Source organism: Amphibalanus amphitrite, unplaced genomic scaffold (assembly GCF_019059575.1).
Source record: "Amphibalanus amphitrite isolate SeventyFive unplaced genomic scaffold, NRLGWU_Aamphi_draft 000253F_arrow, whole genome shotgun sequence".
Classification (NCBI taxonomy): domain Eukaryota; kingdom Metazoa; phylum Arthropoda; class Thecostraca; order Balanomorpha; family Balanidae; genus Amphibalanus; species Amphibalanus amphitrite.
Genome location: NW_024881748.1, coordinates 95,288 through 116,051, shown reverse-complemented (window position 1 = coordinate 116,051; position 20,764 = coordinate 95,288). Strand labels below are relative to the sequence as shown.

At 50.0% G+C, this 20,764-nt stretch overlaps 1 protein-coding gene across 1 annotated transcript; it reads left to right on the top strand.

Moving 5' to 3' along the window:
* Positions 1-2,103: 2,103 nt before the first annotated feature.
* Positions 2,104-19,600, top strand: LOC122386482. Its single transcript, XM_043375716.1, has 6 exons — positions 2,104-2,211; positions 12,021-12,150; positions 12,483-12,625; positions 15,155-15,278; positions 17,077-17,217; positions 18,018-19,600. The coding sequence occupies exons 1-6, from the start codon at positions 2,184-2,186 to the stop codon at positions 18,385-18,387; spliced, it is 936 nt and encodes a 311-aa protein (XP_043231651.1). The 5' UTR covers positions 2,104-2,183; the 3' UTR covers positions 18,388-19,600.
* The last annotated feature ends 1,164 nt before the right edge of the window (positions 19,601-20,764 follow it).

The following is a 20,764-nucleotide window of genomic DNA, read 5'->3' as shown; positions in this document are numbered from 1 at the left end:
GTACAAATCCATCTTAAACGACCTTTCATGTGTCAAGGTCAACCAGAGGTCATTCCAGGTCACATGAGGTCAACATAAAATTTGACCTTTTCCGGACAAAATATATATTATTCGACGCGGCTTGACAAGGCGAATGCGATGGTACCACTGCCGTAGCTTTAGGGCCATTTTTGTCGAAGTTATTTCATATTTGCGAAAACTAAAACCACATTTCGGGGTCGTTGACCTGACCTCTGACCTCAGGTCACCAAAACTATTTTTCTATTTTCCTCTAGGTCAAACGCTACACAACCGTGCTCGTAATTTGTCTTTATCTCTAAAACTCTATTCTTAGCAGCTATTTGAAGTTTGAGTCTGTGACGCCAAAGTTTGCCGTGCAGGGGTCTAGAAAAATGGACCTTGTGACGTCATCAAGGGAGCTAGGTCCAAATTTTTTACTTCAGAAGATGTGAAATTGATGGGAGAAAAGGTGCTGAAAGTTTCGCTTTCCTATCCCTAAGCGTTCGAGAGCTATCGCAACTATTCGCCAGAGCCGCGATTTTGGCAGCATCGTGTTCGCCTCGCTCAGGCGCGTCGAATGATATGCTTTTTGTTCGGGTCAGGTCAACTTAGGGTGTTGACCTCAGGTCAAGGTCAGGTCAGCACCCCCAGGTCACGAAGTTGGTCGAAAGAGGTCATGTCGCATATCATTCGATTTGGCAGGTCTTCCTGAGTCCATTGGTGGCCTTCCAGACTCGCTAGCTCAATTTGATCAAGAGTTATTGACGAAAAACGAATATGACCCTGATGACGTCTTAAATGACGTCACGCAAGGTCAACATTGCAAAAGTGACGCATCTTACCTTGCATCAAATCACGATTCTGGGTGCTTGAGATGGTTGGAGATCGTTCCCGGCGCCAGAATAGCACTTTTCATTTTTCCCATTGACTTAAAATGGTGAGGTCACGAAAATGACCTGACCTCATATGACCTTTAGGAAAAATCCGAGATATGCAAGTTGTGAGACTCATAATGGATACTAGATCCTGCAAGTTTCATTTCCCTGTGACATCTCCTCTGGCAGTGAGGGCGTTGCGAAGTTGTGACATCTGAAGACCGTGCAGAGGTTCACTTATGACGTCATAAGCCAGTGACCTGACCTGGCCCCAAAAATGCGGTTGGTGTCAAAAGATCCGGCCTGAATCAAAGGTCAGGTGTGCCAAGTTCCAGCTCTCTATCGCCAGCGTCTTCGGAGCTATCGCGAAAAAAAACCTATGGGGGGCGGCACCCGGCTGCCGGCGGGTGCCGCCCCTCGCCGCCGCCCCCCCCCCCCTCGGCCGGCGAGGGTTAAACGAATGGTGGAGATCAAATACCGCTATTTTTCATCATCCAAGCTCTGATTTCCAGTTAGATCCTAGCCGAACAAGAAATGAAAGAAAATCATATCAGTACGTCTTGCCTTTTTTTTTACAAACCACGGTGGCACTCTAGAGTCGACAGTTTCATGCCGCAATCATGGTTCAGACTCATTTCACGCACGATGATCTCTGAGTAACCTCTGACACAATGGAATGCGAGTCACGCTCGCTGACTCGTGAACTCCTGAATCAGCGTTCGGCGAGACTTGCTGGAAGGTTCTGGCGTTACTCACACCCAGATTCATTCAACGTTGGAGTTCGGATTTAACACCGCCTTTTGAAGCTCATCTGACATTGGTGTGGATGATTGTGAAGTCCACCACGTGACCAATATGCTTATTACAGCAGTTATTTCTCAACCCAAGAAGCCCTGGTTTTCGATATTCTTAGCTATGGAAACTGGCTGTGATAGGGATCTGAATGTCCTCTTGATGGGTGATGTTCATATTTACTCACGCACATATTCTCTACAGCTATTCCCTCAAATATTGGGTAAAGTTGTAAACCACAACCCCTTAATTCATGCCACCATTCTTTCATATCGTGCAAAAAGGGCACGGACGAGCGGTGGCCAACTATGCTGCGTGCCTTTGTTACCGGCGCCGGTCACGGGTTGGTGGCCGGCCGGCTGTGTCGGGGGGCGAGGGAGGCCGACTGTGACCGCCGCGCCGGCGGCACCCCGCCGCGCGCGCCGCCGTCAGTGACGCCGGCCGACCCGCAGCGCCCGCAGCTACTCCCTGTCCGTCCACACAGCCCGACCATCGAGCTCCAAACAGCCCGAGAAGATGAAGACCTGGCTGACTCTCGTGATAGGTGAGTGGGGAGGCACCCTCGTCTGTCAATCGTAGAGGACAACGGGTGAAAACACCGGGGTAAATAATAAGTGCTGTAATGTACTAAATGCCGATACCCAAAAATCGTTTGAATTTATGAAACTCAGTCTACTGAGATCTGAATTCTTGTAGGAAGTTAAAGGCGACATGATTTGTCCAGTCTGTGCTCTACTCTGCGAGTGACTGAGGGAAGACATTTTATTAATTGAGACGGTTATTTAATTTTATTGATCGGGTTCGGTTAGTGCTGTGCGGAGGCAACGTATCACAAACGATCTTGTCGATGCTCGTATTTAAATTTTGCAAAGAGAATGACTAGGGCAAATAAATAAGGGTATGAATTGCTCCTATTGTAAGTACGTGATGCAAATTCATTCGCTGATGGCAATGCGATGCTCTGCATTTTAGCTTGTATTGACGGTTCCAAGAAACATAAGTCTCAGTGTTGAGTCAGGACATTATCTTGAAAACCGGTGAATATTTTTCGGTGAAATTTGGTAGATATTCGTTTTCGCTCTTTCTGAACCGAGCGACATCACTTTCATGCCAATTCATAAACTTTTTTGCAGGTGGGAGGGTCCCTTTAAGCACACTGGCGTTGGCTTTGGATTTCTGCAACCCTTTGAAGTGTGAAAAACATATGTGTGGATTTTATCAACTTTCACCTTACCTGAATTAGAAAAAATTGAATTGAATTCACCTTACCTGAATTCTTCCCATGCACCTTAGTTTATTATTAAACTTTCATTACACTTTCATTTTTTTCCTTATCATTTTGTTCATTTTGCATCCATCGACGACACAGGTAGTTCGTGTTTGACGCTATCTTTGGTGAATATCATCAATGAGAAGCTGGTACTTATCCCAAAAAAGTTTCTCGTCCACTTCGTTATACTCTCCTTGTAAATCATATGTTCATCAATCATTCAATTGCATTTTCCTTGCTTAATGACTTTGTCAAATAACTCAAGAATATTGAAACACCATTAATGAGTATTCAAATTATGGGAGTGACTGCGTTTCAAACATTCACGAGCACACATGCAGTTTATCATCGATTTGTGGCCAAATTGAACTCTGGCGCGCTGACCAAACACGGCTGGGCGGTGGGGTGTCTCGCCGGCACGCTGGGTCGATACTGGTGGGTGATGGGGTGGCCACACCATTCCCCCACCTCTCCTCTGATCCCACCTGCGGGCCCGATCCAACGGCGCTGGGATAGACGTGCCAGTGCAAACAAGGCGAACAGAGGCCATCGTACAGTACAAACTGTGAATATCTATATACTATATTACCATCGCAGTATAAAGCAGGCGAACAGATGCTGAGTGAGCCATATGAATAAACGAGTGCCTCCCGTCCTTTTTATTAGCATTAGCCTTTTTTGTGTGGTTTAAAATTGTTGTATCAAACAGATATTGTTAACCTGCGCCCCACTGGGGGGGGGGGGGGGGCTATTCATAGCCCTCTCCCGTTTTTCTGCAATAACTTCCAAACTGCTTGACGTATCAACACCAAACTTTCAGTACCTTCGGCTGCATTAATTTGACACCTTGTGTCAAAATATGAACTTCGTAGCTGCCATAGGTCGGTCGGGATTGACGTTAGAGTGACGTCATGTTCGGCCGATTTCGACGCAAAACATTGAACCACGGCAATCGCTCCCAAGAGCTCAGTTTTTAAGCTAGATCCAATTTCTTTGCATGAGAGGACTCAAAATAGACTGCGCTATCAAACTGCTATCTCGGATTTTCAAACTTTTGCAAATTTTGAAAATTATATGTAATAAAATTCAAAATTTATATTTTCATATTTTTTCAAACACTTTTCGACTTTTCGAAAAAACGGAATATATGTGATAGAACACATGCTTATGACTTACTGTAGCAAGTTTTTAGCTAAATAGGTATCTTTAAAAATGGCCAAGTTATACGAATTATTGCCAAAAATTCACAATTATAATTTTTTTCAAATCAATTTTTCGGTACGTATTTGACATCGTACACCAATACAACTAGCACTGTCGTGTTCCTGAGCTCAAACTGCATCCAATACACACATTTTTTATTGAAAAATTTTAGTTTCATCAAAATTTGACCTTTTTGACCTGAAAGTGACCTGACCTAAGCTAAATTCAACTCAAAATGACCTCGAATGACACAAACGACATTAAATTCGAAATCTACGGCCTAAATGGATCATAAAACATATGTCACGTGGCCGACGTATGATATAATATTTCCGTGACCTGTGATGACCTGACCCTGACCTGAAAATCAAAGTACAAGTTTGCTACCCTCAGGGTATCTAAAGCATCTGTTCACAAGTGTTTAACAAAAAATGGGCCTGATCTGACTTGTAAGACGGCGGCCAGAGCCCAAAATGTGAACAAGCCAAAATGCTAACACATTTTACTTTGACCTGACCTGTGACGCCATCGATGACCTCGAGGTCAATGAAATTAGGTTTCGTTCGACAGTTTTTCCGGGGCTATCAGACGCCGTTTGAGTTTTGACGATCGGCCGAGTAGTTTCAGAGTTAAGAGGGGGGCTATGGAGAGCCCCCCCCCCCCGTAGGGCGCGTTATACGCAGACCCCAGTGGGGCGCGGGTTAAGAACTTAGTATTTAAGGCTGATAAATTTTCACGTTTACCCGTTTTAAGTTTTGCTTCCCGTTTGTAAAGGTAGTGTCTTACTTGCTCCCCCGAATCAGCTGAAGAAACCGATATTCATCATCAACATCCTTGAAGGCGCCTAATGCGCTGCCGTACATGATCAGCTATGTGTACACAGAATTGCATATGCCTACGAAGCATGCAATTGGAAAAGATATACATTCTCCGTAGTGCTTTAGAAAGATACAGCCTCACAACTCAAGCCCAGGGACAATTTGTAACATTAGCTACACAGCTACGATGCCCAAACATACTGCCCAGTAACCGCGTAACATCGTGCACGCCCAAGTGTCCTCCGTTTCCCGCAAATAATCCCGCCATCACTGTGTTTGTCTTCTCTCGAGTATTCAGGGCCGAGTCGATTTCGGCTGTGGCGCAGTGTACGACGTAGCGCTCCGGCTGACTGAGGCGGGGTCGGGGCGCGCGGAGCCGGGGCGGGGCTGGCACCACCCGGTCCGCTGCCGCTGTCCCCGATTCTGCGACTCTGTGGAGTCGAACGCCGCTTGTTCTGGCTGTCGTTTGAGTGCGCCCGCTTGATCGTTAGCGGTGGGCTCGACGACATCGTGCGCCCGACGAGCCGCCGATGCGCCCGTCCGCCAGGGAGGGTCACGTGATCAGACGAACTGCCTCGGCGCCTATACTCAGAGAAAGTCACATGATCTGAAGACCCATCAAGAACATCCCTGAACTTGGCTCCGTTATGAATTTTATGCGATTATCAAAGAACAAAAAGCAGGCGTCTTTCGTGTTGTTGATTACAGGACATTTACGGAAATTATTGAACTCGTTTCAACTGGAGTGAAAAGTAACATCCCACATTGCTTACAAAAGTCAATTTTACAATGTCTGTGCTAAGGCTGACGGACAGAACATCCTTTACTGACACCCGACGGCAAGGGCTGAGTTAGCGATTGTCTACTTTTTTCCGCTACGACTCGTCCGAACAAACTGTGCATGCAATCACAAACCTATCTCAAATTCGGCACGCAAGGCTTGAATGAAAAAGCTATTTAAACATTTGTATTAACTCCAAGTCAGCCGCTACTGATTCCCTCCAGTAGCACAAATGTATTATTGGTATAATTTCCAATTCCATTATGAAATCACAAATCATTCCCGACGGTTCCAGTCCCTGCCTCACTTTGAGCCGATTTGTGCAGCCAATGCGCGCGACGGCCACACTCCAGTTTTTATTTGAAGGCGCAGCTGCTCGAGGGTGACAGGCCTGCGGTATGATAATTTGCCATGGCTGTGGAGTGATTACTGCGGTGGCGGCGGCGCGGGCGGGGGCGGGGGCGGGGGCGGCCGTCACGGGCGGCTCGTGCCCAGCACGTGCTCAGCCGGCCGGCGCGGGCCAAGTGGTCGCGCGCCGCCGCCGGTCCGAAACGCTCCACGGAGCGGTAGGCCACACCACACCTGTCGGCGGCCGGTGGCCTCCGGTGGACCCGGCACGACCCAACGGGACGGACCGCTACTGAGGAGGGTCGAACTGAGCAGGCTGGAGCTAAAGAAGGTCGAACAGGAGCGAGTGAGGAAAGACGGGACTGTGCGAGTAAACAGGGCCGAAGAGGATCTCACAGAGCCGAGCGTCACAGGCAGGACTCAGCAGGACCCAATTAAAACCGGGTAGATCCGAGGAGGACTCCATATAGCTGTCCGGCATCGAAGGCTTACGATTTGGACATTCGACTTCATCTCTAATTGCCACAATATTTCCATTTATCACTTTATACAATACCTAAATAATAAATTAATGTATTGGATAATAACATGCATCCAGTGCTCAATCACTATTATAGGATCTTTCAAAATCTGCTACGGTCCAGCCGCAGGCGATATCCGAAGTGTGGCCGGCGGGCTGCCGTTTCCGCGGCAGCAGGTGTTTCCGGAGGATCCAGCGGCGGCCGTGCCGGAGGATGGTCACCGAGGGGATGGGCGGGGCGCCCCGACTTCCGCCGGAGCTCTCAGGCAGCACCAAGGTCACAGCGGCGCAGCCCACCGCCGGAAGGGGTGGCGACGGGCACCGAAACAGCTCTGTCCTGCCGAGTCACGGCCAGGTCAGTGGTCACGCGCCCAGCGTAACGCTGCCGAGCGTCACGGGCTGCGTAGAACCGTGAGGTAGCCTGCTTTCTGGATTATCTGTGCAGCTTAAGATGATTGCATTACAGTGGTTTCAAAGTGAAAATGACAAAGCCAATCAAAATGGCATTTTCACTTGGCATTTCACCTTTCGGCTTTGAGTCTGGCTGGTACTTTGTCGCGTCATTTGTATCCCATTATATGGGAGCATGTAACACCAGGAGTATAGGATAATCTCATGAGCTGGATCATAAGGCATTAACCCTACCTCATAGCCTAGTTCTGCTGTTACGCTTCTGAATGCCAGTGGCCCAACTACTGAGCACACAGAATGGCCGAATACATCGACGAAGACACACTCGTTCTCTGCAATGATGCACTGATTCATGTGCAATGCACCTAGACTTCACTCTCCTAGAAGTTTTATCTTTGCCTCACAACCCGTATATCGCAAGGGCGAAGGTCAAAGCGTCCCTGCATGATTGTCTACTACCTTCTCCTCATGCGTGCACATGAACCCGCGCGGGGCTGGGGGGTAAATTTTACCCCCCTCGCGAATTTTTGCAATATCTCAAAAACGGCGGCGCGCAGCGCCGCCAAACTTTCAGTACCTTTTCTTACATCAATTTGACACGTTCCCTGAAAATTTGAGCGAAATCCGTCGGAAAATTTTTGAGAAATTGACGTTTTAGTGACGTCATGTTCGCCATTTTCGCCTCAAAAACGGCAAAAGTTCAAACGCCGCTAACATCTTCATTTTTAAAGGAATCAAGACGTAACAAAAAGGATATACGTAATTTTACTTTGTCTATCAAATGGCTATCTCGGTTTTTTGAAAATTTTGGATTTTGGCCCAAATTTTTCAAAAAACTGATTTTTTTTTGAAAATAGCTATAAAATCCAAAATTTTGAGTGCATCGAAAAAACCGGAATATATGTCAGAGAAGTGGTCTATGTGCACCTACATACCAAGTTTTACAAGAATCGGTTCAAAAATGTGGGAGTTATTCAAAATTGTATGACGTCACGACACACAAAAAAAAATTGAAAAATGACTTTTTTGGAAGTTCTAGACCTCGTACGGAAACAAAAGTAGCACCATTCGATTCGCCGTGAAAAACTGCATCAGATAGACACCTTTTTAGGCCTTAATAACCAACTTCAAAATTTGACCTCACTTGACCTGACCTTGACCTGACCTCGACCTGAAATTCATCCAGAGGTGGTCCATATCAGTTATCACTTATTGAGTGTGCCTATTGAATTCTATGAGTAAAATGACCCATAAAACATGTGTCGCACATGCCCTTTTCTATATTTTGTTTTTGGTGACCTGACCTGACCTGACCTGACCTTGACCTTGACCTCTGAATGATATTGTATGCAACGAATATTGTCTTGGTAGCCTAAGAACACGTTTTGGGCGATCAGTCTCAGTCCATGACTCCATTCTTCGGCAACTACGGTGCAAGGCCGATACTGTAGGAACTTGCAATTTGTACCCTTGACCTGACCTTGACCTTGACCTCAAACTTAAAATTAAGTACATGTTTTTAGTTGTTCGTGATGAGATCTTTCGATTGGCGTTTGAATTTTCCAGATCGGACCATTAGTTCGGGAGATAAGAGGGGGGGGGGGTAAAATTTACCCCCCCCCCCAGCCCCGCGCGTTCGGCTGGAGACCCCAGCCCCGCGCGGGTTAATATTGGACATATTTATTTACTTACAACGCATACCAACTAGTTATTCTGATAGGTCAGCTAAGCACTATATGCAGAATATGTGCCTCTCAGCCACGCTGGTTATTCATCAGCCAAGGTGTTGGCATGTCACTATACCTACATCCATAGTCCAATAGGCATTTAGAAAAGTCAACAACGGTCATGCAGGAATCAGGATACACGGTAATGATAACAAATGCAGACGGTCATGTTTGAAATAAGGTTGGCAGCCCTCAGACATGACTGATGCTGTGCTGTCACTAATTGGACTAGACCTGACAGAGCTGACGGCACGCCGAAAGCGGTCCCATATCAAACTTTTCTGATTATCGCGTCACCACGCCACCGCTGCACCGCTTCGCCCGGGGGCTGCCGAACAGCGCGCAATTATCTGCACGACATGTTTGCTCTGCTCAGCAATATTCTGACCGCGGAACTGCACAAAAAGTACACCCTGCCGTCTAAAGCGTGTTCTTCCTCATGTTGACTGCGATAGTTGATACGAACTAAACGACAAATCATTCCCCATTACGTTATCACGGATGACGGCACACAAAACAAAATCTTTTGGCATTACCATGACGCAACAGTGCGTTAAATAGCGAACAGTGCTACACAGCAGCAGCGTCCGGGATGTGCCAGTCCCTCTCTATTCTGGCATTCAGACCCGAATCAGTGCTTTGCATATCGACAGGGGCCGCCCAGCCCCTCCCGCGGTGTCACCGGCGCGGCGGGGGCGTTATCCTGACAGCAATGCTCTACCATCCATACACTTTCCGAGCGTTGGGAGAGGTCCCACAGCACGTGGTAGGTTCAAAGGGCCGGCGATATCCGCCCGGCGTCCGGCGGCGCCCCGCGCCACAGTCCGGGGGGTGGCACCCGCGGGGGAGAGAGGGGAGGGGGGCTCGGCCCGGGGTGTGGCGCACCGGAAGCCAGCGTGCCGACGGGCGCTCTCCCCACCGCGCCGCGGTGACTGAGCGATGCGCAGTTGTGGGCCGGTAGTACCGCGGTAGTACGTGGGCAGCGCGAGCGTCACGGAGGACGCGCTCGCGCACACCGCTGACCCGGTTAGCCCCATCCCCGGATTTGGCGCGAATTTTTGCACGCGCGTTTGCGGTCAGCGCGCGCTGAGCGCATCCATGTGAGAAGCGCGTGCCGATGATATTGGCACCGATTGAAAGAAACGAACGTGAATTGGGACAGAGAAGAGGACGATCTGTTGGACGAGCGCTATACTTCCAGTCAGTATTCCATATACTGTGCGGGAAGGTGAAGGGGGGGGGGGAGGCAGCAGAGCACCACTTCAAGCATTGAACAAGGCAGTGTTGATCAAGTTCAACATATTTCTTTACGCAACTCGCAGTCGCTGTGCACCACATTCACAGCATATACTGTGACATCATTCAACACACACTTGACCAGTCGTTTTCGTCTGCGCAGTGAAACAGTGGTCACTATGAAGCCGTTCCTCGGTGATAAAAATAACAATACCTTTGTCTGTGGAGGCTATTTACGGTACTGTAGCATGGTCGGGGAACTGTGATGATATCGCTGTCTATTCGTCAAACACCAGGCGTGACGACTGCGATGAAAATCGTGAGGGATAAAAACACTGACCCATAGAAATATAATATATGCGATTATGTAGGTAAAACTCATATTGTGATTGAAAGTTGAAATGAAAGGCATTTCGATGCGTCCATCGTTCATAATATGCTCATCGTGTCGTTTGATAGCTTTCAGCCTTAGAACTTAGAAGGGCTGAAGCAAATACATTAGATGGCATAGATTCAACACCTACTACTACAGTAGCACCAATGCTAAAGTACCGATCAGGAGCGGCGCTCGCCGTCATTCAGAGGTCGATAAAATGCTTGGAGTTGCTCCAACGAACATCTTAGTCCCACCACTGTCTCCAACTTAGCCCTCGCCTGGCGGGGGGGGGGGGGGCAGCCTCCCCTAAGTTTTTTTTTTTCGCGAATAGCGTAAAAGTTGGTGTCGCGTAGCGCCGCAATATTTGGCACAACGTCTAGGAATGAGCCTTTTGCTACCTATCCTGAAAATTCACTGCCATCCGCCGCGTCGGCACACGGGTATCTCCTCACCTTCTCCCCACACGGCCTTGACTCCCCAACTCACAACATCACACTACTGCATACGGTGACCGGTCGCACGGTGGATCTGAATGCCTACGTTTTCGCGCCAAAGTCTGAAACAACTAACGATTATCATCAGCTTAGAGATGTTGAGATTTAGCATTTTAAAGCTTCTAATTCAAAAGTTTATATGTGTGCTTTAACGCACTTGTCCTTATTGATTGAGAAAAGAGCGGACTTTTTATCGTATTACCTAATACGAAGTAACGCAATCGAAGTGTGATTTCGGTCCACTGTGCGTTTTCAGGCGCGCTCGATAAAACACCCAGGCCTGGAGAAAGTTGGAAGGGTGATTTTCTGATCCTCCTTACCACAAAATGACCCTAAGCGAAAAAATGCCCGCAGGGCGCTGCCAACGCGTGCCAGCGGCCCTGCTAGTAAGGGCGAAAATCAATGTATGTGTATGCGGAGCACACCCTTAGCGCTACGATGGCTCCTTGGAGACACCTGGAGAAACCTCTGCCGGCAGAAGGGTCAGGTCCCTCGCAGACGGCGCGGCAAGGCGGGAGCTCAGCGGGTGGCCTAGCCGGAAAGAGGATAAAAATAGCCGACTGGCCCGACCCAGCGAGGGGTGACCGAAGGGTGACCAGGAGTGAATGAGGGAACATACACGCGGTACTTACCGAGCAGCCGATAACAGCACCGGACGATTATAAAGTCATAAGTCAATGCTGTATTTTAGGCGTAAGGAAGCATCCATGTTGACGGGCGGACTGTCTCCAGCTCTTCGAAGCATTGCTAATATCTTGCTCCAACGAGCGTTGGCACGTTGGAAGTTTTATCGACCACTGCCGTCATTGCTCGAAACCGCGATCGAGTGGAACGCCGCGGCTCTGCCGCCTGAAACGTAGGCTGTACCGGCGCACACCCCTGCCGGCCGGCACGGTATATCAGCCCAGGCGCGCGGCACCTTAGCCCACTGCTCAGCGAATGCTCCACCTGACTAGCTCTATAATCTATAGTCTCCCCATTCAAATCGACGGCTGCTCATTTTGACCGACCCGTGCCCCGCTGACCGTTCTGCAGCCGCTCCCTCCGACCGACACCATCCTGCCAGCTGTTCAGCGGCCTCTGTTTTAGACCGGCCCTGATTGAGTTACAATTCGCCACTCTGCAGCCGCTCTCACTAACCGGCCCCGTCCCTTCTCGCCTGTTGACAGCGCTGGCGGCGGTTCGAGCGGGCCGCGCCGAGGAGGTGATGAACAAGTGTATCCAGCTGGCGATGCCGCTGCTGAGCGAGACCCACCTGGTGGTGCCGTCCACTCGGGAGGAGCTCAGAACCGTATGCGAGTGAGTACGCCGCCATGTGGTCGGGAGGGGACTCTGGATTGATACCCACATACTTACAAACAGACGGGCCGTCGCGATATGCTCAAGTGCTTTCCAGATCGAATGGCCCTCATTGTATCTCATCACATTGCAAACCTATCGAAGTACGGCCCTCGAGGTATCGATGCTGAAAAACTTATTCAGCTTGTGGTTTATTATCAACTTAATGTTTTTAGGTAAATGCTTGACACTTTTCAAATTGTCCAAGCAATTTTTACGTCAGAAGCACACTTACCTTCCTATTTTGACGACTACTTTGATCGACTACTTTACCTGTTTGACTTATGTTTCAGGAAATGGCGCGTATTTGTTGACTGCATCAACAATTACGTATCAAAGAAGTACACCAGCGAGCAGAAGGATGCCTTCAACGGCGCGGTGGAAACGGCCGTGCGTAACGTGTTCCGAATGTGCCAGGAGCCGCAGTACAGCGAAGGTCAGTACCTAGGGAAATATGAGATACCTACCTACATGCATTGCGGGCAGACGTGGCGGACTAGGTCACCGGTCACCATGTTTATTAGCACATGTTCGAAATCAACCGTTTTCACAAAAGGGTATTAAATAGTGAGGGCAGCTGAGATGCTCGCAAAATTACCTACCAGTTTAACTTCAGAAATGCATATCCGTAAGCGGTAGCGCTGGTAAAAAATGCTATAAAGCACGTCAACAAGCATGCAGTTAGGTAACCGAGACCTTGCACCCCCAGTCATTATGACCACCGGTGGCGACCGCGCTTGGGGGCTGGAGCCTGACTAACTCCAGTTGGCAGCACCACCCTGCGGCTCCATTTGTTCTGATGAGCGCAATTCGAGCGGCCGACACAACTTGCGCTTTTGAGTCCGGGAGTTTTGAATTGGGTGTACTTAAGCGGGCTATTTTGGGTTACAAGATATAACTTCGAACAATGCCACCTCTTTATGACTCACCACGACTTACTTTGGGCTAATGAGAAGCAATTAAGCCTCGCAACTTTACCCAGAGACAATTGTTCTAACCATAAAATCCTCTTAAGCGTGGTGGCGACACGTATAAAATACCGTAGGAGTCACTGCATTTCGCATTCAGTGGCTTAATTGCAAAGCATCACAACACAAAGTACGAGTAGTTAAAACTTAAAAGTGAGCTTCAACAGCATGTAACTTCCATTTCAAATAGACCATCTAAATATGTATACTTTGAGGTGTATAATAAGGCCATGTTGATTTCCACATAGCGATGAAAAAATCGAGATGAAAAACCACAGTCTTTTGTCGCGATGCATAGTAAAATGCACCTTCTGGGGTTCTGGGGTTTGTCGGTGTAGGATAAAATGTGCCCTTCCGGGTTAAGACAATCTTCATTTTAAACCAAGTTTCTGCCTACGTGGACAGCAGTATTGCTTACCATTCTTCAGATCCATTCCTTTGCCGATCTATATAATTATAGCTGAGAACTGAAACTGAACCAAGCCACAACGAACAACTAGGTGAACTAATGAGGGTTATGGACACATTCGCACTATTCTTAATTCTAATACTACTGCAGAATGAAGCCGCTGGGACTGGTGCGGGTCTCCGGTGGTGGGGTGCTGGGGCGGGGTCGGCTGAAGGTTATGGAGTTGTGAAACGCTGCTGCCACGGTCGGCAGTCCGGAACAATGCCGGCAGGACCGCTCAGCTGCCACTGCAGGCCCCGACAGGCTGCCGACAGCGGTCTGTCGGCGAGGGCAGAGGGAGGGAATCGCACCACCGCTCGCGCTGCTGACACGCCAGCAGAAGCACGCATCTCGACCTCACCGATACTGAGCGCATGACGACCTCATCAACAGTACCTAAATCTCTGCAACACCGCTCTTATTAACCCTATTCCTGGCGGGGGGGCCTCAGGAGCCCCCCCCCCCTGAGGTTTTTTGGTTATATCTCCCAAACGCGTTGAGCTAGGAAGCTCAAATTTTCTGACTTTTCCTAAAAGGCTTCTACGCAACATGTCTGAAAATTTTGAGTTGATCTGACCTCAGGTCAGGTCACCAGAGGCGGTTTGGTGACCCTACCTCAGAAAAGTTTGCAATCACGCCAGAGCTAGAGTTTTTGACCGATCAATTTCTTCTCTTCAGGGTTTAGTTAGAGTACCAGTATGTGCAATTTGTATATCTCGGAATTTTGATATCGGTGACCTAAGGTCAGGTCAATTTCGCGACCTCCCCATTATAAGTCAATGGGGGAAAAATCAACTCCCTGTTTTTACCACTAAAACGGGTCGGAATGGCCCCATATACCATACATGACTTCATATACGATCAACCTTCACTACCTTGAGGTCTGTTTTGCTGTTGGGCAGCTGTGAGGTCATGTGACGTCATCAAAGGTCACCAAAGGTTTTTGGCCAATAACTCCGTACAGGAACAAGATACAGACGCGTGGATGGTCTCATTGTGTTCAGCTCGTCAAGACGCATCGAATGATATACATGATGACCTCGAGGTCACGTGACCTGAGGTCAACCTTTGACCTTGACCTTTCGAGGTCAACATATATATCATTCGATGCGGATTGACGAGAGGATCACGATGATTCCCTTAGTTTGTTCCTATCTTGACTAATTCGAAAGTTATTCGAGAAAAACTCTCTCCATATCTAGCGCCGCCATTTTGACTTTTTCGACCCCTGTGACGTCATCTTTGACCTGACCTGAAAATGACCTTTGTAAAAATTGTAGATCTTGACCGTGCGTATCCGATGCCGTTTGCCGCTTGTCGCTATCTTGCTTCGTTCTCGAGATCTCAGGGGGGGGCCGAATCGGCCCCCCCGCCAGTTTCTTGTCCCGGCGGAGCCCGCCAGGAATAGGGTTAAGCTACGATATTTCATATGAAAATCCATGAACGCTGAGTTCTTGGTTGAGTTCCGATAGGCATCCAGCATTGCTGGTGAGTTGTTCGGACGGTCATCACCGTCCGGTCATTGACGATCGCGTTCTCCTGTCACCAGCCTATCTGCGGCACGCGCCGTGTATCAAGCAGATGACGATGGAGCCGTCCCGGTGCGGCACCTACTACACCAACATGGCGCGCGCTGTGACCGACGGCACCGGCTCCGACGAACAGATCTGCTGGTAAGACACCGACGGTCGTCACTCGTCATCTGACCACGACTAGTCGCCCCAACAATGATGTAAAATGTTCAAAAAGTAGCACCTTTCCCTGTCGGGTAAAGCTGACTGAGCAGCTATTCCAAACAGTGGCGACGGCTTCAGAACAGCGGCACGAAACGATCGAAACAGTTTCTGCTTTCTGAGTTTGGGGTTGACTGTCGAGCGTCGACCCCGCATACCTCCGGAGCAGCCGTCACCGCGGCCGTTATCACTGCCAGGGCCCGCGCCTGTGACGGTGACTGTGACTGCGACTGTGACTGCTGACTGTGACTGCTGACCGCCGTGACCGTTCGGCTCGGCGGCTCCAGCCGGCGACAACCGTTACTGGAGCGCGCGCGGCCGCCCTCCGCCGGCCAGCTCCGAGCTAGGCAGGATCGCTCGCCGCTCCCCTCCCCGGTGGCGGTACAACCGACTCAATTCGCGCCTGTCAGCGGCTACTGATGGCGATGACATGCACTGACCGACCGCTGCCGTCGACGTGGCTCGGCAGCTGGCCCCATGCGGCCCTCAGTCATTTCGGAGTGCCGGCGGGGCCCGGGGTCGACCCGCCCCGCTGGCCGTAACGTCTGTGATCACCTGACCTCGAGCCGGCCCGGATAGCCGGCGGGCGTGACCCCGCCGAGTCGCAGCGTCGGTAATTAGCCCGGTGCTCCGAAAGGCGCCGCTGGCTCGAAAAAGGTGTCACGTTTCATGACCGCAGACGCTACTCCATAACTTTGCGATATGATTATGCATAGCGTAATCTGAGACAGTAAGTAATTGTTATAAGCTTGTTCGCTCCTCAGCCCTGTCACTAACTAGCTGCAGAAACCATTCTGAATTGCCATTAGTTCCAATTCATAGGCACAGAACCTATTGCATTCGCCTCCCGTGACAGTTCAAAACTTCAAAACGAGCCGGCTGAGTGTTAGCCTCGTCACTTTTCGCGGCCAAGATTGGGCGTTGCGACGAGAAGGTGCCAACAATTGAAGTTACTTGAAGGGATTCCGCAAAAACCATCGTCTTGACAGTGCGCCTAGTAGCTGGGCTAAAGACATTAGACTCCTACCATTCTCTTGCGCAATATCATACAACAAACACACGTCAGTCGTCACTTAGATTCCTCCATGTGCAGCAAAACACTCTGGTTTATGCAGAGCTCTGCTGAGTGGATGGATACAATCGCTGCATGACATAACGGTTTCTTCGGGGCGGTACCCTCGCAAACCTCAGAAACACCTTATTCTCACGACCCAACCATGACGTATGCCGTATGCACATGCTCTCTCGCAGCCACCAACACACCGGGGGCCAAGGGCAGACCGTCCGGAAATGAGTAGGACACCTGGCTGGATTGTGTCAGCCAAGGTCATCACTGGCACGAAATAATGGTAACTGCCTGCGTTTCGCTGTTCGTGTAATCGCAGCGGTTAACATCGAGCGCTCAGCGTAATTCACAGGCAGTCCCCCATTACTGCCGCATCACTGCGCGGGTCTGAAATCACCAAAGGCTTTACCGTGAGTGCCGACACGCCAATGGTTGTGACAGGCTTTTCTGCAGCTCATATGCTCGGCGGTAGTCGAGAATTAATGCCGAATTAGCCGCAACCAGCTTGTATATGACTGAAATAAAAACTTTCCCCTGCTGCTGGAGCGTAAGAATGGCAGCTCGACTTTGATTGCTGACGGGTAAAAGACTGGAGTACGTGTTTATCGTGTGAGGTTTTGTTTGTCGTATGATGATTGCAGTTTGGGTGACCACACCGCCCTCCTCCCGCAGCCTGCACCGCAAGTTCCGCGACTGTATGGCCGAGCAGGGCTCGTGCGACAGCTCGCCCCGCGACTCCTCCGTGCAGGAGTTCGTCAGGGAGTTCCTCGATAACGGCCTGCACGTCTTCGACGAGAAGTGCCACAACTATGTGTGAGTTCCCGGCTCGGCAACCGCATTACCAGACTCATCGCTTATATCGCATTCACCTCTGCAACGATTCCCTTGGTTCCTTTGGGGAATAAGTTACGCATCGCGGCATATAGGAATGAATGGTTGTGAAATCGCCTGCGTTGCTGGTCGATTTCATAACCAATGCCGTGAGATCAGCCAATAAGACAAACAATATGCATCGATGCGCAGATGATCCATTGTTTGTAGCATTAGAAAGTCCTCATTATACAATACCTAGCTTGGTAAAAGGCACTGCCTTTCTGCCTTATCGTTTAGATGCAACGCATTCTCACAAAAGAACGTGACCCCCAAAACACTTTTTTAGTCTTATCAGCCAGCCATTGAGATTGATCTTGCTAACGACGCAGAAAACTCTCATTATAAGTAAAAGTCTTTGCTATGAGGAAAGGAGAGGTGACATAAGGTTAGGAGAAATTAGAAGCCTGGATAACAATGGACGCGGGGAAGCTGCAAATAATTTCTTAAAGTCCTTACTTCTCTGCCGATAAGCTAAGGTGCCGCGGCACTCCACACAGCGGTCGGTCTACCCAAGGCCCTAAAGGTCTACCGACCAAGACCACCAGAGTACCTCTCATGACCCCAGTAATAGCTGCCGTGGTTCCAGCCACCCGTGACCCGCCAGTCGTACCCACAGTGACTCCAGAGGTACCCAGCGTTACACCAGTAATGTATCCCGTGACCCTAGTCATGACTGTTGCATCCACATTCCGTGACGCCGCCGAGTATTTTCCGTGACGTTCATCCGTGTGACCCGACAGGTTCAGTCCTCGGCACTGCGCCGGGCCCCGTCAGACCCGGGTGGACGACTATGGCCGCCGTCCGGAGCCGCAGCCGCAGCCGGAGCCGCAGCCGGAGCCGGAGCTGCGGCCCGAGCACCGCGCCACCGAGGAGCAGGAGCGGCGCTGGCCGCGGCCCGGTCCGACCGCCGCGCCGGCGGCCCGGCCCGGCGCCACCACCACGCCCTACCAGAGCTGGTTCCACCCGGACACCACCACCTCCGTCTGGCTGGCCAACAACGCCATCGACGACCTGGCGCAGGCGCAGCGTCAGGAGTCGGCGGCCGGAGGCGCCGCCGCCGCCGCCCTGACCCTAGCCGCCGGCCTCCTGGCCGCGCTGGCAGCACGGTGAGCGGCACGGACCCCGGTCTGCTGCCGCGTGGTCTGGTCGGGTCTGGTCGGGTCTGATCTGGGTCTGGTCGGGTCGAGTCGGGTCGGGTCGGGTCTGCTCCGGGTCTGATCTGGGTCGGGTCTGGTCTAGTCTGGCCTGGGCCTTGTTCGATCTGATCTGGTCTGGGCCTGGTCCGGTATGGCATGGTCTGGTCCAGCCTGGTCTGAACATGTCTGGTTAAGTCTGGCGTGATCTGATCCGGGCTGGTCAGGTATGATCCAGTCTGGTCTGGTCTGGTCTGCGTGTCGCTCAGTCCGGCCGTCAGTGAACACTCGGTGACACGGTGACGGAAACGGCCCGGTGTGTGTGTGTGTGTGTGTGTGTGTGTGTGACGTCACTCACAGCGCCGCCGGAAGTGGACCACCTGCCCGTCGCGGTGCGCCGCTCCATCCGTCTCACTCCGGTGACGTCATCCGTGCTCGTGACGTCACGGTCCGGCGGCGCGCTCCCGAGGAGCGAGTGATGGCAAGGAGCGACCACCGATGTGGTCAGTCAACAGGAGACTCGAGCATAGCTGCATGTCGTGACTGAGTGATCTGAGGCCTGACTGATGATTTTGATGTGAATAGGAGGTGTTTCCGTTTTCAAATAGTGTTTCCAAGCAGTTGTAGCATAAGACGAGAAGCAGCACGAGGCTGCAGTAAGTTCACCACCCACCTTTATCGTGACATGATGAGCACATATTCGCACAAAACATGCTAACTGACCAAAGAGTGGCAACGTTTACAGCCAATCGAAGCTGGAGCGACCACCGTAGTGTATGATGTTGCGCTTGAAAGCTTGAGGGAGTGCTGTATGTATTGTATAGTGTCACCTGTAAAATGCATAGGTATTAGGTACGATTACGGTGCAGTGCGCGTGGAATGATCGAGTGTGCGTGACGGTACCATTATGTTGCGCGTGTGAGCACTGAGGTCAGCCGCGTCAAGCTGATGTATCGGTAGCTATTAAGTCGTGGAGCCAGTGGCCCCTGCGACTTTGGTTTGAAGGATGGATAGTCGAGCGAGGTCACTCGCTCAGCAGAGGCGAGCGCAGGACAGGGCGTCGAGTCCGATCGCCCAATTCACGGCGAGTCCAACAATATTTGTCCGTGACTATTTATCTATTCCTGCCCACGTCTAAAAAGTTGTTTGATTCAAATGTTTCCAATAAAGTGCACTGCATGATAAGGAAATTGTTTAAATGACAGAGCCATTAGTAGACGAAGGGGAGGGGTGAAGGCGCTGTGAGGCTGCCATCCCTCCAATAAGGCTCCTGATGTAAGGAGGAGCAGCCCGAGAAAACTGAGCGAATTTCAAATGATTATCAAATTACGAATCAAAGTTCATTAGGAATCTTTAAAGTTAGGTAAAAGTACATAGTGTCACCGGAAGCCATCAGTCACTTAAAACGTAAGCTAATGAGCAATTCCTACACAATTTCACATAAAGTTGACATGTCCACAATGGTGCTACCTCGCATCAACACTGCCCATGAGCGCGACAGTTGGAAAAAAATGCTCAAAGCATCGAAATAGTTTTCGAGCATTTCTTAGCTACGATCATCACCGAATGCAAGCTGGAATTGCCGCAACCAAGGCCAGGAAAGAGTAAAGTAGACACAACTTTTGTTGCATGGTCAAGCAAGCAATAAGATGCATGGTTGGTAATGGCAGACGTGGCGTCATCTATACTCGCGAGGAGGGCGGCCCCTACGTGACACATTCGTTCTCCGGCGCATCGGACGGTAGAGGCCAGGACGTGCACATTGCACAATGCACATTGGCGGCCTTGCACAGGTAGAAATGCACACGCTCATGCTTCATCAGTCAATCTGTCCATCAAAAACGTTCACTCTTAATTTGAAAAAAAACATTTGGCGCCAATAAATTAGATGTTAATGAATTCAAAACGCCCGAACTAACTTCTTCTGTTCCTGGTAGGTGAAGCCAACTTATTTCACATCCAGGCAGTGAGATAGCTGGGCATGAGTTACCCGTGAGTATTTGTAATTTTGCTATTAACAATGACGATGACCATCTTACCAACGGTAATCGAGCTCACCAGAAACATCTGCATACAAGATACACAGATCTATGAGCTTACCTTCTGCACATTTGTAAAAAAAAAAAAAAAAAAATCAGATAAAGTGAGAGAAAATGGTTACAGAAAAAGCAATAGACGTCCACTACGGGGTTACAGAGTACGGACCTTTTGGGCGTAAAATGGCATTCCCGTCTAATCAATGCGCAGTACCTGCGGCCAAGACAAAGTAATACTTTAGGTCAAAGACAATTACGTAACACCACAATAGTCTTCGCATCTGATAACATCTCACTAAAGCATTGGAGGCCCGAGAA